Here is an 18,957-nt window from a genome sequence, read left to right on the forward strand (position 1 = left end):
TTGAAGTTGAAAATTCCTGGAAAGCCATGACAATATTCAGCATTCATGATTACACAGACAGACATATTTCATGAAAATTGCATAGGCTTTTAATACAGGATTATGAATGAGCTCTAATGTTGAAATTATATTAGATTGGATTTCAGACCGTATTTAACATATTTCCATACAGCAACCTTGGGATGTCTTTTCAATAACAGTGATTATTACAGGCAGGCTGTTTTTTAAGAAAACATTAGTTCAAGGTGGACAGGTCTTCCTGAAAAATGTTCTACATCTTTATGGCTGATGTTTTAGTTGTTTTGAATTAACTTTTTTCACAGCCAGAATGAAACGTTTCACCATATAATTCTTCATGCATGTCTTCAAACAAACTTGGAGCCTTTGCTGTGAATTTTCGAAGCTGTAATACAATCTCAGGCATGAAAACTCTTTGTGAGCTGAAGGTGAGCATTTTGCCCCCAGTTATCTGGTTTCTCTCAAAATATAAATATTCTTAGATAACGTCTGTCTTTTTAAAAATACTGGTTGCCCAATGTGATTTGAAGGCATCTCTAAGTACCAACCTGTGAACAGCTGACTGCCCAGCCCATAGACCTTGATAAGGACAAGCTGCTTGATCTTATCTCTATATCATGACAAACACATTGAAGTTATGCATTGGCCAGGAGGCATTTGGAAAGCAGAAGTCAGTGACTCATTGGGATCTGCCTGTATGAGCAATTTCTCAACCTGTCCTCATAGCACCGATCCCTGGACCAGTGGCTCAGCTCTGCCATTTGGCCCATTACTCCTTCCTTACAGAGTTCATACTCCTTCTTCTGTCTGGAACAGCAGTGGTTTTAAATGTAGTTAATTTGAAGATGTCTGCTATATTAGGCTCAAGGTAACTGGGTGTGCCTCTCATGGTTCATGTAGTTGTCTCCTGGGGTTGCAGCACTTGCCTCTCCAAATTTCACTCGCTGCCATAGTTGGGCACATGGACTATTGTGGTACACTGATCTTGCCTGCTATTTGTGTCTCTTCCACACTGGTGTCAATCTAACCTAAAGCTGCAGAAAATGCTTAGATTTTACCAGTGTGAGGCACTGAAAGACCTTCCTTCAGTCATTAACAAGTCTGATAGCTCTCATTAGTCTACTTTAGTCACTGGAGAAAAGAGATGTGTATTTCCTACACTGGTGGCATAAACACTTCCCTCACTTTTATACTGCTGGAAGAAATGTGTATTTTCAGGGCTAAAACAGTAATCCATTCACAGTGCATTTCTGAAACCAACCCTATTCTATTCATCTCACTTAAATGGTCAAAACTGTGAAACTGGATGCCCCAGGTTCTACTCCTAACACCTAATAGAGATTCTTTGAAGGGATGTTTTGAAGACATTTGAAATAGGAAGCCCTGTGCCCTATTCTCACTGCTGTTGTGAAACTCTAGGTGAGTCCACACAGATGTGGATTTTTATTGCAGTTTAACATTTCTAAATACCATGATGGTTAAGAATAGGCTGAATCCTCTAAAATATACTTTTATTTTTTACCCTCTAACTTGACCGATGGAATGTATCAACTAATTAAAAATCAACAGGAGACAAATGTCTTCACAGAGGTAAAGTAGTTATCTGTGGCAATTGTGGTTTGTGGCATAAAAGCTAAGATGGAAAAAACTCCACATTCAGAAAGACACATGCATTTTTAAACAGTATATATGAACTCATGCATGGCCACCCAGCGAGGGATGGAAATGCCTGAGAGAGATGCTTCCTCCAGAGCAGATTTGATAAGGTATAGGAGACTGTGCCTTTTCAGTCAAGCTGCCCACAGATATGACAATTCCTGTACTCTGAGACAGAGAAGGCTTGGCCAGTCAGCAAGGAGGAGCAAAGCTCTGCATCCTGCTTGGTCAGCCTCAGCCCTGCAATGCCATTCACAAGGGATGCAAAACTGTATCTAAAAGTGCCTCCATTTGTACTAATAGCAGCAACCTATAACAATTTTTTTTCTTGCCACCCAATATCAACTTATCAAAGAATGATTTAATCTTTTTTTTCTACTGGTGACTGAGAAGAAAATCTGACTTTTAGAAATCTCCATACCCTGAATAGATTAATCAATTGAATGATGAAATAAAATACTCAAAGGAAAGTGGAAAACCTACCATCTCACTTCACATCTGGGTGTAGGAAAAATGCTGCTCCACTATGACCAAAATGCTTTTAGATAAAACCTACTACTGGGCATTGTCTCAACCTTTCAAGAAATCACTTTCCACTGTGAACACTGACTGTAGTCAACACAAAATATTTATTCCTCTCATCTGAGACTCTTCCACATGCTTTGAGGTACTTGAGTTCACAAGTGAGAATACCAAATATCATCCCTGCTGCATATGCATCAGTCAGCTCTGGGACACTCTCCCTTGATGTCATGGTGTCAGTAAGGATGAGTGAAGCTGCCCTTTGCCCAGGCTTCTGTTTGGTTTAAAATACCAGATTTGGTTGTTGCTAAAAGCACCTCCCACCATGGATGTCCTTGTTTTCCAAAGTAAACAGTCTCTGGCGTCTTGTGACCTGAACAGCCCCAAGTGTCTGACCTTGCAAAACAAAAAAATATTTTATTTGAAAAGAAAAATCTGCAGCTTAAATTATTTGAGGCACTGCTTTCCTTCCTCAGCAGGATGCTGGAATGTCCAGGCTGTGGTAGGAGCTGCTTATACGCCACAGACATACACAGGAACATATTTGCCCTCCAATGATATATTAGGCAACGGTTTTGAGTTGGCAGGCTACTAAAAGCCCTAGCCAAACAAAGATAAAATTGTAATTTATCAACAGAGAATGCTGAATTCATGGTCACTGGTGACTGCTGGGACTGGTGGTAGCCCACAGAGCTGAAGCTGACAACACAAAGACAACAAACTGCAGATACTGTTTGGACTTTTCTCAGCTTTGAGGGGAAAATAAGCTATTTTTTTCCCCTAAAAATTGTGGAAACTGGGAACAAGATAAAATCACCTTTCTCCAAATCCAGTACGACATGGCTCAAGCAGCTAAAGTGTATGAAAATACTGTGATTGCAACTATCTTCTGCAGCATGTCAAAGAAGGCATGAAAACAGAGCAGTGGTGGGTGCATGCAGAGAGGCAGCCGGGGCACTGGCTCACTGAGGAGTCAGCAGTGCAGGCTTTTGTGGTACAGACCTCTCTCAGGAGAATATGGTCCACGGCTTTTAGGACTTATATTCTCTGAACTAGTTATTTCAGGGAGTAGGATTTTCCAAAGGCCTTGTCTTCCTGTCAAAGATTTTAAGGATTCTTGAAAATATTTTGTCTCAAGTATGTTGAGACACCTTTCCCAGTAGTTTTTTCCATCACTTCAGATTATAGGAACTTTGTTTCACTAAAGTAAGTGATGCGAGACACACACCAGAATGAGGTTAAGAATTAGGACCTATTTTTACAGGGTTTCACAAGTCTGTGTTATTTTGATTGTCTTGAGTTAAATGTGATCTTAAATGATTGAAATTTCCATTTCCATCATGGAAATCCATGCAGTTTAAGGTGAATCAGAGCTACAAACAGCATGGGGCAAAATCCAAGTTCCTCTTTCCCTTTCCCCACCCTCCATGTACCCTTCCATCTCCTGACTGATCTCTAGATGGAAACCAACTGTTCTTAGAGCAAGGAATTCAATCTTCTCACCAGTTGTAGCATCATTGCCAGCCACAGTGATTTCTGTGAACTGGTCCCAGCACTAACTAATTTCACAAAAAAAAAATCAGTGAACAGCTAAGAAATCACCAGGGATGCTGGCTGTTACAGACCTAGGGCAAATGTGGAGTTCTGGAGGTGAAAGGATCTCTACACCATTACTGACCTTTGAAATTTCCCAGTCCCAGAGGTGTACTTTCATGGGAAGAAAAAGCTGTTTCAGATCACACCAGATATTTTCTGCACTGCCCAGCAGTTAAACCTGAGGATGTTCTCCAGATGTTTGTGTTTATACGAAACATACAAAAATAAAGTTGTAAACTGGACAAGACAATACTTGAAATGTAAGAACAAGGGCTTTAGGGCAGCCTGGAAAAACATGAACATTAACCAGCCCACACATAAAATCAACTTGTCCTCTTTAAGAGGCCAACAAAGATGTATTTTAATTGCTTTTCCAAAGAACTGCTACTTTGCCCAGCAGGTGGGCACATACAACTTGTCATGGTTCTTATATTGCCAACAGGCAATTGTTTGTATTTTGAGGAACAGATACTCCTTTCACTTGGGCATACAAGAAGTGAGAGGTACAAGGTCTAGGCCAAGATGAAGCAACTGTTTAGACAGTTTTTATTCCACAGTGAAAAGAAAATAATAATGTACCATTTTCTGGAAAACTACAAAGAGCAAAAATTGAATGTGCACTGGCTTAGCTATCTGCAGAGTGAAATGTTTTAACTGTTTGCAAGCTGTCTAACAAAGGTAAAACAGGACTTTGAAAATGGAAGTCCGTTGTCTTTTCTTTTCTGGAACTGTTTGTCTCTTCTGCTGGCTATATTGGCTAAGCAAAATGTCCAAGCAGACGGGCTACAAGTCCTAGGAGGTCTTTGGGGAAGACTTCTGTATTTTTCCTGCTTAATTTAGGCTGCTCAAGTGGGTCCCGATCCCAAAAATATTTGGACATAATGGACACCTTTTTGTTTAGTGCACTTAATACTACTCTGGTAGCTTGTGTATAGGGATTTCAGAGTGTCACCTGCCTACACTGCTTGGAGTTTGGCTATTCCAGTGATTTCACTGGGGCATGCTTGCAAGTATTACCTCACCTTTGTGGTTTTTTAAGTGACTGTGAAAGGAAGACAGCTGTTGGTTGCTGTCATGGCTTTGATCTGAAAAGCCCGGTCAGGCCCTGTGGTGCATGACTTCTCTTCACAACAAAGTGGGAGCAAGCCACACTGGAATGCAGGTCTTCACATATACAGGGTTAAACATTTTTGCAGGTTTATTGTGGGACCTGTAGGTGGCCTCATTTTAATAGTCAATAAAATAAGAAGTATTAGTCCAGTTCCCCAGCATGCTAAGCAACATTTTGTCATACTGAACTTGGAAGTTGACAAATTTGCTTCTGGTGCCATTCAATACTCTGCCATTCATTCTATAAAAGAGTGGGTATATTTATAAAATCATTGATTGCAATGCAGAAAGTGCACACATCTGTTTTGTTTTCATCCTTATTTCCCAATCCCTCCCAGACCATGGGTAAAGGACAAGAGGACTGCTGGCTATGCAGTGACATTAGCACAGACATTTTGTAACAGAATGAACAGTAAGAAAAAATGAACATGTATCCCAGATTCTGTCAGAGAAGGTCTAACACAAATTTGATTGGGTAAATGGACTACAAAACAAGGTTAACTGAAATAAGACTGAACTATTCAGTACAATTAAATACCAACATTCACATCCACACTTGGCATCATGTTTGTGACAATGTATTCTTTGCTGCCACCCCAACAGAAACCCTGACTTATGATGCTGTCCTAATTTTGTGCTGTAGTCACTGTGGTAAGGCCTCAGTTTTGAGTACTTCATAAAGACACACTGGGGTTTTGTTTTAGTGAATGAGACCTCATAGAGCTTGTGAAAAAGGCCTACAATTCAAGTGCCTTTTATATGTGGAAGGCATAAAGCCACAGCAACAAGAGAATCTCAAAGCAGATGGTTAACTGGCCTTGTGTAGCTGATCCTGCCACAACTGTTTCTCCCACCCTGTGGCTGGGGCACCCTGGGGAACACCAGGAGCAGCTAGGAGAGTATCTCTTACTAGAAATTTCTCTGGTTTTGAAGTGGTGGTGCACACATGTGTGTTAAGAAAAACTGCATGCCATGCACAGCAAGACACAGCCTGCCTTGAGCTAGACTGGATCACAGAGCCATGCCCCATGTCTGCTGCCAGGGCAGCACCAGCAAAAGCATGAATGCCTCTGAAGATGTGCCTCAGCACAGCACCTCTGGGTGCTGACAGACTGGCCAGATTGTGCTGGGAACACAGGGCAAAGCCAGCACGGGGCATCCAGCTCTGCCCCTCCTTTTAGTGGGTACAAGTTAGTACCTCATTTAAGACATATCAAACTACTACAGTTTTGAGAGGGAAGTACAGTGGATGGGTGGGACACAGAGTCCAAAGGGATTAATTTCTGGACTAAGAGAGATCATACTAAACTTGTAAACAGGTGTGCAGTGTGTCATCTAGACACTGAAAATGTTTGAGAACAAATAACAAGGGATTTAATTTCAAAGTAACTCTCTGGTTCCCACAAACATACACACGGAAGCTAGCTTAAACACAGCCTGCAACTCACACCTATCTTTTAAAACCCGCTGCAGGGCTGATTTACCAAGTGGCAATAACCTGCTGCCTGTGCAGTAGTACTCAAAACCTTGGAGATGAAAATTTGGCAGAAAGCAACTTGCCAGCTTTATCTCCCCACTGCAGATGGAGCCTGGGCACTGCAGGTCTCCTATGACATCCTTGCCTGAAACTTACCACATCCCACACGGAATCCTTTGGAAGAGACTAAAACTTCTGCTGAGTTTGAGCCTTTCTCTATACATTTCCTTGCTCTGCTGAGGCCCAGGTGTTTGTGATAGTCTCTTGAAAGTTGGTAGGTGCAAGGATACCTGGTACCCTGCAGTGCTGTGTCCCTGCCAGAAACCTGCAGGAGACAAGGCACTGTATGTGTAATATTCACAGTAAGTTAGGGGAAAGCAAAGTAGAAGCAGTTCCCTAAGACATCCTGCAGTGAAGGATGCAGAAATGTGACATAAAACCAGATAAATAAGGAAGCAAAACAGAATTATTTATAAAGAAATTTATTTTATATTTGTGTACAGCAAATATATGAAAACAAATTTGATTTGAAAAATGTATATTTGATTTCTTAAAAGTATTGAACCCTCTTATGGAAAGGTTTTAGTTATTATAAAGGTACAGAAGGCTAGAATTATACTCAAATAATATAGGTGTGTGTACGTATATATATATAAAAAACATGTGCAATTTTATATATATATATATATAGTATATATAAATAACATGTGACTTACATGATTTTTAAGGTATCTTATTTAAACATCATATTTAAAATAGAGATATTAGAAAATATAGTTTGCTATTTCTACACAGTTTGCATTCAGTTTTTATAAGCATCTAGAGAGTGCAAAATTTAAACATACAGAAATATTCTATTATCCTGTACATTGTGCTCAGCTCCCACGTTTCCTCTGTCATGATCATCATCAGACTGAACCAAATTTGGAGGGTTCTGTACTAGCCCTTACTAGCATCTTCTAAGAGCAATAAAAGGAAATCTATCTTAGCTTGCACTGCACTGTGGTATAGCTTGTGCACAAGAACAATGCATTTCCTATATTAAATTATCTAACTCCCAGAGATCACATGCACCTCACCATATTGACTCATTTCATTGCATTCCATATCCTGCAAAAATAAATCTCCTGTAGGACAGCATACATTACTGTGTTCTGAAGCTTAAGTACTATATTTCTTTAACATAAGGCAGGAATATACTGAAATTTGATAATACTTAAATCGAACAGCAATCTGGAATTAAACCACATTTATGTACCACATTTTTATAGATGCTGCCTTTTTAATATTTTTTCATGTCTTTCTAATGTTGCTTTGAAAAAAAGGCAATTATGACCATTCCATATGCTTTCACAGTAGCTATATTTTAACTGAAGGGTGTTTGAACTTCAGATAACATGTTTATTATCACTGACATAAAAACCTCAATCCTGCTTCCATAAAAATCAGTGGTTGCTTTGTTCCTACTAAAAATAAAATTGGATCCAAACATGTTAGTCACAAAGTTTGCTAGTAGAAGTAAATACCGTGTTCATTAAGTCTCTCAGTGTTTAAAGGCAAAGTGGTAGCAAATACTGTGTAGTATAGCTTAAAGAACAGTATTATGCACAATTCTAAGTGTTATTCAAAAAAATCGAAAAGCAGCTGTGAACAACATCTCATGGGACAGTGAATTTTGCTACATGAAAATTTCTGGAACTGTGACAGACTTTTTTCTAATTAATTTCTTACAGCAACACTGTCACTCATGCCGCTACATTGCCATTGCACAAATTAAAGACTGGATCTTGTACGCAGTATGCATCCAGACCAGCTAATCTTTAAAACTGGATACGTCAGGAGGGTCTCCCTCTTTCTACTGCATTCATTCCTAAACTTCTCTCTAGCAGAAACTGTCATGTTTCTGAATCCTTGTGGCAACTGACAAGATAAAGAGCCTAGTGTCATCCTTCATCTACTTCACTTTGCAAGTTTATCTCTGCACTTGCCCATATAATTACCCCCTGAAGATTTCAACTTTAATTCAGATTTGCGTTACGCTTGTTGAATAGGCCTCACAAACAGACAAAGCCTCATTAGTAGCCTGCAAAAGTGAGCCTTACTAGGTAAAACCTTGATTTAAATTACCAAACAAAGGGGAAACACAGATGCTGAGACAATGTTTACATCCTCTCAACCACACCCTTGAAATTTTGGCAGCAAATTAGCCAAAGGATGCTTTTAACATCTCATTCATCTCTTTCAGTTGGGAAGGAACAGCCATAACTACAAGTTTTTGCAAGGTGCGGCTGGCTGATGCTGGGAGATGGTTGGATACATATGAGCAAAGGCTGCATGCCTCACAAGTCAGAACAAAGCAAAGATGTGCTAGGAATTCAGGATTTTCTTATGCTCAGAAGTTTCCTATAGACTGGAGATAAACACAAGTCCCATTTCTCACGCAAAAAGGAATAGTGTGTAAACCTAGAGTAACACAGTATTAAGAAGAAACTAATAACTAATGATGTCAAAGCCTCTCAATTTAAAGATTCCCCAAAGCAATCTCAAAGAAAAGAAGAAAAAAGAAAACCTGCGGACTCAGTCAATACATTTTTCAATCCAATTATACAGTAAATGCACTGGCAGGAAAGGCCTCAGTTCTGAAAAGGTGAGGAAGAAGAATGATGGTGCAAAATGCTTTCATACATTTGAACATTCTTAGGATATAAGAGAGCAGGCAACTTGAAAACTAGAAAACATTCCTTGTAAGCTGTGTGGGATCCACGCAGTTTTCTGCAGGCTTTGCTTCATCCTACAGCTCAGCTTTGCCTGTTGGGGCAGGACTGGCATTAACACTGCCTTCTCCAGCGTTGTTCTTGTCTGCTGGCTTGAAAGATAATGAAGCAGAGTTTGTGCAGTACCGTTTGCCAGTTGGGCGAGGTCCATCATCAAAAATGTGCCCCAGGTGAGCCCCACACTGAAACAAAACACAATAGAGTATCAGTGCGTCTGTGCCGCTCGCTCGGTGCCATCGCTGCGCTGTTAAACAATGACTGGCAGCTGCTGCCAAGGAAGCCACTGATGCCTATATCACCCTTTCAAGTGGGATTTACAATCTACATTTATTTGCAGGAGTGATCCAGGAAGATGATCTTCTGAGATACCACAGGCACCAAAGACTCCAAGCCCAAATTTCCAGGGTGTTTCCTGTCACCTACGCTTGGTTGGACCACCATCTCTGAGGTGTTTCTATAATGATTTCATGGCAGGAGCACAGCTAAAAATATGGTGGTGAGGACAGCACTGCCCATGCTTCACTTACTGCTGTAAGGATATCTGCGTAAGAAAGGGACAGCCTCAGCTCTGGCCTCTCCTCAGCCTGCAACCATCTGCTACACCACTTGGTAAAAAAATTAAACCCTTTGGTGATCCTGGCAAGGACCTAAAGCACTAAAGATATTCTTTGGAGTGTGCTCTCACATTTCTTTTTTTTTCCCTTTCTATAGTCTGGTATGCTTCTGAGCATCAAGGTCCTTCTGGGTGTACTTCTCGACCCTGGACGGGATGGAGCCCAACCCACTCATCTCATAATAATTTCTCTAGTACATACAAGACAGGGACAGGTGACTGAAAAAGACCTGTAGTGCAGATATGAAATTTTTTTTTAACCAATAATTTCTGTCTGGGAGAAATTATAAATGATACTGAATTTTGCTTTTTGTAAGGAATAAGAAAGTACAAATGGTCTGCTGCCCCTTTTGCTCTGTATGAATCAGACCCAAATACTTGCAGTGCTATTCAGGGTGAGCACTACTGTAAGAAAGGTAACAGTCTTTTGCTTTACAAGGACTGCTTTACAAATACAGTATTTTGAGGAAGCTAACCCTGCTGATCCTTATTCAAAAATTAAGATTACTATCACTGCACATTGTGCCTGACAATTTATCTGGATAAGAACTTCTTGTAATTAGTCACTTGAATTCCACAAGTTCATTTTTACAGCCTGCCGCGAGAAACAAAAAACTAAAACCTTGCACTGGAGAAATATTTATCTTGAACAGGAAAGTCATGCTGCTTTACCAAAGAGCCTTGGCCTTTCAAGTCAATAGCAGGTCTCAGTGAGAGGTAGAATGATGTAATTGAGATCACAGACCTGCTCATGGGCTCACAGTCAGACAGCAAAAATTAAAGACTGCAAATTATTCTTAAAATTTAATTAATTCATAGTATTCCAAATACATAGAGGCAATAGCGACTATTCCAAACTCTGAATGAATTAGTGATGGCAAATCTCTACCCTGCAGTTAATGTGTAGCTAATGTTCTCCTGCTGTTATGGCCTTTAATTCACCAAAGCAGCAGGAAAGGTGTCTGTAGTAGCACGTAGTCTCGCCTCCAGGTTAAACTTTCTCAATAGACTGAAAGGCTGGGGGAGACTCTCACACCAGCTAGGTGGGACAGAAACTCTGCTCATTTAATGACAGCTGAAACAATAATCTTCACTGACTTCAGGAGCAGGGCAGGTAGACATGTGAAGCTTCAGTGCTCCCACCTGTTGGTTTCACCCATGCAAACACATCCCACATCCCACAGCAGGCTCCCTGCACCTCAAAAAGTGTCACTGAGACAGCCATGGCAGTCCAGCAAAGATCCCAATAACAACCAAGGGCTTCCAGCCTGTGGTATCAGCAGAACACACTCCCACAGGCAATGGAAAATGGCATGCATGACTGGGTTAAGCAGCAGTTGCTCAGCTTTTTAAGGAAGGAAGATAAAACAAGGGAAGTTAAGTAAAAGGAAGTTGAATGGGACCTAGAGAAAACTAAGCTTCAAGTTTTCTTCCTGAAAGACTGCTGTCTTGCCATCCTTTCCTCCATTTTCCACTGCTTATCCTTTTTATAATTTTCCTTTACATTGAAGGCCTTTTTTATGTTAGCATGTGCAAAAAACCGGAGCTGTTTCTGAACGTGGGGCATCTAACAATGAAGCATTTCACCTGACTATAAGCATACCTTTGGGGGGAAAAAGAATTAAGTGTCCCAGGGAGAGTATTTTTCTAAATGCTCAGCATCCTAATTAAATCATCTCATCTCAACTAAGAGTGCTTCAAAACCTCCTGGCTGGAAGTGTTAAACAGATCTTTTCCAGACTAACATTTAACAAAAGATAAATCATTCCCTCTCTACTGGACAGCAACAGAACAAGAGAAACTGCAGAGAGAAATGGTCTATAGAAGTAATATATTCACACACAGACTACCAAGACAATCTATCAAAAAGGTTTTCCTCACAAAACCTGTGAAGCTGTATGAGAGTCCAAGGCAGTCTCATTACACCTTTTTGTGATGGCAGAATCACTTCAGGATTGAATTACTGCAAAATTTGTTACCTTTTGAGATTACCCCTCACAAAAAATTTATGTGGCGATTCTCTGTATAGACGACTCTATAACTCATCTGCCCTAAACAGAAATGTATTTCAGTCCTTTGTATCACAGTACAAGAAACCCGGCACTCAGCTGAGAGTACAAGGATGAATTGACTTTACTGTCCCTCCCCACACATAATAGGTGCTGATCATTTTTCTAGGACATATGTACATGCCTGCAGAGCCTCTGGAAAAAAAGTAATTATCTGTTGCAGCCTTGCACATAAATACATTGGGCAGAATGAACTGGTACAGTGAAATGGTTAAAGCATTCCAAGTATGTGCTTGGGAGCAGGAAAGGGAGGGGGTCACTGCTAACTGTCAGTATGCTTGGATCTCCTAAGCCTCCTGGTTCTAATATACTGCTGGGAGGCACGGAAAGCAGCTTGCAGTCAGCTGCTGCAGCAGAGAGTCCAAGCTATTGGTGTGCAAACACTACTCTTGTGACTATGGAATTTTATTGATTTGCACAGGAAAAATAGTAGGTAGGGAGACCACAGGGAAAGGGATGCTTGAACAGGACAGAGGAAAAAAAGAGATGCAGCCAGTTTTACACTATTCCTCAACTGCATTTGTATTAACTTCTACCTGTCACTAATCACTGACCTTTTAAATACACCCAGGGTGTGTTCCAAAAACAGTGAAAGTTATTTCTAGGATAATCCCACGGATGTATTTGATTAATATTACAGTGATTTTCCCCCTGTGTTTGCTTTCTATAGTGAAGAACATTAAAAAATATTTCTTTTATTCTCTCAGACAGGTGGGAAGGACTTTCAAAGAAAAATCAACCACTTTTTCATCTGCAAAGGATTAAATGGAATTATTGCCCCAGGAAGCTGGAATAGCTGGTAGGAAGTCGCTATTGAATTATACAGCAAATATGATCTTGGTCATATTTTTTTCTTCAAATTCAGATTTTAGTTTTGCTTTGATTTTATGGTATCTGCATGTGACTGCTGCTAATATTGCTGGTCTCAGGTCTTTTAACACTACTTTGCTTGGTAACAGGTAAATGACGTTCCCATATTCCTTGGCTGACCACAGGCTTCCTTGGGCTTCTCCAGGAGCTCTGGCCATCTCCTGAAGTGTGTCAAGCAAGTTGGCAATAAGCAGATTTTAGCACTGTTCGGGCCTACTAAGCAGAGCTAAAGAGACTGGACTGCATTTTTGATTATGCCAGTAACCACTGCTGAAGCATGAGCTTCCCAATCTGCAGTCTCATGGCTACCTTGCTATTGAATTTAGGGAAGTGGATATTCCCACAAAATGTTGAATGGATCTTCTACAGCGTATCATCCATGCAAAAACTTCAGAATTTCATAGTATATATGACAAACTAGCAGACACCCTAATATGGTCATTAACATACTGGGCCAAATGCTCTATGCAGACTGAAGTTAATGGATACTCTTGATAAGTTTCTCCACTCACTCTGAGCCTTATATAATGAGGTCTGACTGACTAGTAAGAATGCATATTGTCAGGGATAAAATCACTTACCCCCACAACAATGCTGGAAGAAGAGCAAATTATCCCTGCCCAAATAAAGCTGCTCCTTCTCTCAGGAGGAGTTTGAGAATGTGGAGCTAGAGGGCTGCAAGCTGCTGGCTACAGCTGCTGAACACCAATGCAGCAGCTTCTCCCTTTGCTAGGTAATGACTATGCCTTTCCCTTCACAGAAAGGAGGGCAGCACAACGGATGAGAGAAAGTAGAACAAGACGGATTAACGGAAAATTTGGGCATGTTTTGAATGACTACTGACTTCATTATTACAGCAGATGGGATTATTTGAGGCAGCCATTAGGACTGTGCTAGGAATGAGTGTTGGGAGCAAGTTAGCATGGATGCACAGTAATGTAGAGTGATGGAATCAGCACACAGACAGTCGCTCCACTGCTTTCAACTTCTCTCAACTGCTCACATGTGGAGTCAGTTGGACAGGCTCAGGCTCAGGAGCTCCTTTGAAGGGACCCTCTTCAGGAAGACTATTTTTGCACACTCAGCACCGAGTCCAACCATTTACATCTGCTCTGGTAAATCTCACATGAGACAACAATGTGTATTCCAACGATCCCTTTGTGCCTTCAGCTCATTCCACCCAGCTTTTTTGCCTATGACCCATTGTGCTCTCTCACAATTATTACTATTTAATAGAACTGAAAGGTTTGCAAATCTCAAGGAAAGTACAGCACACTGTAATGGTTTTTGCAGCCTTTGCTATTGGAATGGTCTGAATGTGCTATAAGCTAACCTGACTGCAGGATATCTCAATCCGATGCATCCCATAGGAGAAATCATCGTTGAAAGCAATTGCATCAGGACTGATCACATCATAAAAGGAAGGCCAACCTGGAAAAGAGGAATAAGGTAGGTAAAAAAAGGGGGTGTCTTTGTGGCAGATAGCATTGCAAAAAACAGGACAGAACTACACTTTGAAAAATGTTTGTCTGACTCGAGAGCATGGAAATAATGAAATGGAGATTTTTTTATCCTAAATCACTTAGGTACTTTGGAAAACTTCCCCCCCAACCAGGTACAGTTGTTTACAGGAAAGGACTAAGCTTTCCCTAGCTGCCCAACCTCCATCTCCACAGGGATTCCTGCCCTCCACCACAAGCAGTGATAGCAGTTTAGCTTGGGGATAAAGGCCCCAGGTAAGGCAATTCAGCTTTTACCATGCGTTAAAAAAAAAAACCACAAATTCCACCCTGAATATAAACAGCAAGGCTTTATGGAAGAGAAATGCTTTTGCTTTTGCAATATAAAGATACTTAAAAAATTAATTGGGAAATTGCAGTTTAGAGCTCCAAAACATGCCTTAATCTTTGCCTTCCCCAAGGCAAACCCAAAAGGATGTGTTCAGGCTCTGAACCATCACACATTAGAGGTAGTGAGATGATTATTATTGTGTCTCATGTCAAAACAGTAATGAGTGCTTCAGATCAGACATGGACAGGTGGAACCATAACTATGCCTGTGTTAGACACTAGTGAAGGATCTGCATGTGGTCTGCATCCAGGATGAAACAACTGCACTCACTAATGTACATGTTCAAAGCAGCTGATAGCTGAGCACTGAGCTGCATGACCTGACACCAGATGATGATATGTGTACCTGACCTACCAGTAATGGCCACTTACCAAAATAATGACCTTCCACTTTTTAACTATTCCACACAAAATCTCCCCCTCTCCACAACACAGGCAGTGGTGACCCAGAAGACACACATTACATAGTAACTTCTCAGCACTCCTCAAAAGCCATCATAATGCTCAATTTCCTGAAGCAGGGTTCCCACATCAGCAACTGACAGGCCATAAGGTCATGTCAGCATCTACCAGTGCCTATCTGAAATCTCACCAGCTATCTGTCCTTCTCATTCAGTCTCTTGCCAAATATAACATGCTCAGACAGCTCTTACTCTCTCCCTGTATTAACCATATGCTCAAGAATAAAGAATTTCCTTGTTTCTTGTCCTAGTATTTGTTGAGCATTTGCTACTGATGATTTCATAAAATGACTTGCAATAAGCTATTAAGAAACACAGCAGTAGCTGTGAATCACTGCATGCAGATGAATGAAGGGTGTATACAGCTTTCCATAAGACAAGTGAGTAAAATTTTCTGTAAGTAAGTAAAAGGAGAGTGGAAACTATCAACTTTTCCGAATGTGGGTAGAGAAAATGTGTAAACTGGAAAAAGACCCATATGTCTTCAGTTGTATCCTGGATTATTAAATATAGAAGAAGATTTATTAGGATGTTAGCATAACAAGGATACTTTTTTAAACAAATAAATGCTCAGAAATGTTTTTTTCTTGCTTTTCAGAACACACATACAGTAGCATTTCTAAGCTACCTGAAGGCATTGCAAGTCATAAGTCCTATGCTCACAAGGTGCCTCCTACCACCACAATTGTTTCCACCCCAGAACTTCCTACAGAAACAAGAAGAGTCATTGCCCTCTCTCCAATGATTACAAATGGAAGAGCTACAGACAGCAGACAGACTGAGGAGCAAACACCCTGAACAGGGAAAATATCCCACAAAACAGGAACTCAAAACAGTCCAGCAATGCTAACTGTAAAAAAACAATTTATAAATCCTTCCCCTCATGCAAAATGTTGCTGTCAAACAACTACCTTCACAAACAGAAAAGGAGTAAACACATGACAGGTTTTGTAAAAGGGGTTATCCTGTTGACAGGAAAATTGATGTTTCCTAATTGGTGGCTCCTTTCCAACACCATTTGTCATCTTCTTAGCTGGGCCTCTGTCTAATGAAAATTGAGCTAGTCAGAATATTTTAAATGAAGTCTTATTTGTTTATTTGTTTGTTTGTTTGTTTGTTAATTTAATAATTTTGCAAAGCAGACATTGCAGTTTGCCCTTGTGTGATGGCAGAGGAATTTCAAAGAGAGAGCTCTTTGGAACAACCACCTGATCATGTGAAAGCCTTTAGAGAAGGCAAACTTCAGGGCTGCAGAAATTCTCAAAGGAACCATGCCTCCTTCATTATAGCAATGAGGGGGAAGCTTCAAAGACTGCAACACAGAGATTGAAGCAATCTGTGTCTTGCTGAGAAAATTATCTTGTGAGAAGAGTTTGGAGGAGATGTGTTTATGTCAGCTTTGACATTAAAAAAGACCATCCAGCCTTCTTTCTCTGGACTTCTCCTTTTGGTCTTCCCATTCACCAGAGAAAAATTATTTCCTTTGGATGCACTCCATACACTTCTACAAATGAAGTAATCTGAAACCTATATAAACAGGCAAGCTTCGCCTAAAGTAGTCTTTGTACCCAACTGGAGTGACTTCAGATTAGACTGTCAGTTCATGCTACATGTGACACATGTTCCAAAGGCTCCACTACTGCCACATATGGTCCCCAAGAGAGGGACTAGGAAACAGATCTCCACAGTGTGTATTTTTAACTCCCTGCCAAACTGCCTCTTCTCGAGTTACATGGCAGGCCAGGCACAGCACTCCCAGGACCAACCACTAACTCTGCCAGGGTTAACTGAAAACTGAGCAAACCTTGAAACAGACAATGTCCTGAAGGGCACAGTGACACACACTGTCATTCTGCTGACCTTGAGAGGAAGATGAATGAATTGCTCATTGAGTTGATGAGCCAGACTGACCAGAAAATCAATCCCCTTTTGCAGTCTCATTTCCTCTCCTGAGGTAGAGTGGAAAACCCATCTGATAGCTTGCTAAGCCTTCTTGAACCATTTTGTCTGCTTCAAAAGCTGCCAGGAACAAGCTGCAACAGCAGCAGCCTGCTTGCCTGCACATCAGGCCCCTCCCAGTGTTGTAGAAAGCCAGCCTTAAAGCTTCTGTCTATACAAGAAGTAAATGGCCCAGCAGTGGCCTCCACTTTGCAGGCCCCAGGCCACTTCACCTGTCTCCCTGGCTTCAGCCCCTCCATCCTGCCCTCCTGCCTCCTTCCTGCCCTAAGGCTGCAAAATGGTTAGCTACCTTTACATTTTAGGCTGCTTTAAGCCATCCATGAAATCTTCAGCTCACCTTTGAAGGCTATCTGGCTACTTGTCAAGGGCATGCTCCTGTGGGGATAGGGGTGAAGATGACAATTTTGGATCTCCTGTGCTTCTGCTAAGCGGAGAGAAACAGTAACCCTTATCACAGCAGAGGCTGAGCAGCGGTGGAGACCCTTTGCAAGTCCTGGTTCCAAGACTCAACCCTCCTCAGATGATGGCCCTCTGTCAAGTCTAGCCCATATGTGATGGGCAGCAGGAGCCAGGCCATCCTTCTGAAGGGTGGTTAAACATACCAGCTAGGAAGAAATAGCCTCTGCAGGAAAGGGGCAAAGGGTAATTGCAAGAGAGAAGATGAGGATGGGAGGAGTTTACCAGATGAATGAACAACTTCAAATGATATTCACACTTTTGTGTATGTGAACAGCAACTAAGATTTGTGAATACGTTTATCCTTGAATGCAGTTTAGTTTGAGGGGCAGTATGACACAGCAATTGCCAGCAATTTTTATTGCATTATAGACATTTTAAATGGGTTCATTCTTAGATTCACAGACAGTTTGCACCACACTGGCAATATAAACAGGATTTAAAATAGGAGTCTGTCGTGTTTGGGTTCACTCCAACAACTCTTTTGCATGGGAGTCAGGCCACTATGTCCTAAGGGCCAGTTTCTGGTAAGTTAATAAGCAAGCCACAAGCGATGAGTAGTTTTTCAAATATACAGCAATTATAATTTCTTAGATCTAAAATACACTTAATAAAGCCATGAAACTTTCTTCTGTCAAGTATTTAAGTGAAAAGCATGTGTAAACTGAACATTACTGACAGATCTTTTCCGCTCCATCCTGCATGAGTAACGGAGAGGATCTTATGCTGCTGGGAGTCACACATAGAGTCATGTCCTATTCTTTCTCTTTTGAGGACAGTCCCCAAATATTTTGTAAAAGCTGTGTAGCATTTCTAAAATTCACTCTACATGCCCTCACCAAAACTGAATCTTTTGTGTTTTATAATGCTTTCCCTATTCTGGAAAAGAGGAGACAGTGGTTTATGCCTCTTTGTCAAAGAATGCTTTCTTGCCTGGTACTGCCCTGGGCAGCAACACAGGACAGGGAGGCACAGAAACATTGAGTCTGGTAACCAATGCTGGATGCTGCTTTTGCCACTCTGGGCAGAGGACTTAAATAATTTAGAAGAGGCCATCTTCTTTCTCACTTCCGACCTCCTATTCCAGGTACCTGACTGAGTCTGTATTTCTAATGAGCTAGTCACGGTGGACACCTATACAGGCAGCAGGCACAAGATGGGTACCAGGACAACACAGCTGCAAGCACACAGCAGTGTGTCCCAGAGAGCTGACAAACTGAACAGTCAAACTGAGATGCTAAAGTAGCTATAGTGCCAGAAGAAGGCAGCAAACACAAATAGTGTGCCCATACTCCAGCCCCCATTTTGCATTCCTGATACAAATATGAAACCCCAGCAGGAGTAGATTGTTTCTTTCACATTAATCCAGGAAGCTCCAAAGACCCTTATTTTGTGGGCTACTCCAGGATTCTTTCTTGGGGCAATTCTAACCTCATGCAAAAAAAAAAAAAAGACATTTTGTTCTCATAAACTTTTGGAAAGTTACCTGCTGATTGATTGATTGATTGATTGATCAATTTTAGAAG

The 18,957-nt window shown here is 41.0% G+C and overlaps 1 protein-coding gene across 4 annotated transcripts in view; it reads right to left on the reverse strand.

Annotated features, from left to right (window-relative positions):
• Positions 1-6,882: 6,882 nt before the first annotated feature.
• MSRB3 (methionine sulfoxide reductase B3) overlaps positions 6,883-18,957 on the reverse strand; it is a 79,383-nt gene continuing 67,308 nt past the window's right edge. For all 4 annotated transcript variants that reach the window (XM_058804745.1, XM_058804747.1, XM_058804744.1 and 1 more), the window contains 2 exons: positions 14,039-14,136; positions 6,883-9,335 (listed from right to left, as the gene is read on the reverse strand). In XM_058804745.1, the coding sequence (XP_058660728.1) occupies positions 9,171-9,335; positions 14,039-14,136 (263 nt within the window). In that variant the 3' untranslated portion in view covers positions 6,883-9,170. The remainder of the gene's footprint in view (positions 9,336-14,038; positions 14,137-18,957) is intronic.

This window comes from Ammospiza caudacuta, chromosome 5 (assembly GCF_027887145.1).
Source record: "Ammospiza caudacuta isolate bAmmCau1 chromosome 5, bAmmCau1.pri, whole genome shotgun sequence".
Taxonomy (NCBI): domain Eukaryota; kingdom Metazoa; phylum Chordata; class Aves; order Passeriformes; family Passerellidae; genus Ammospiza; species Ammospiza caudacuta.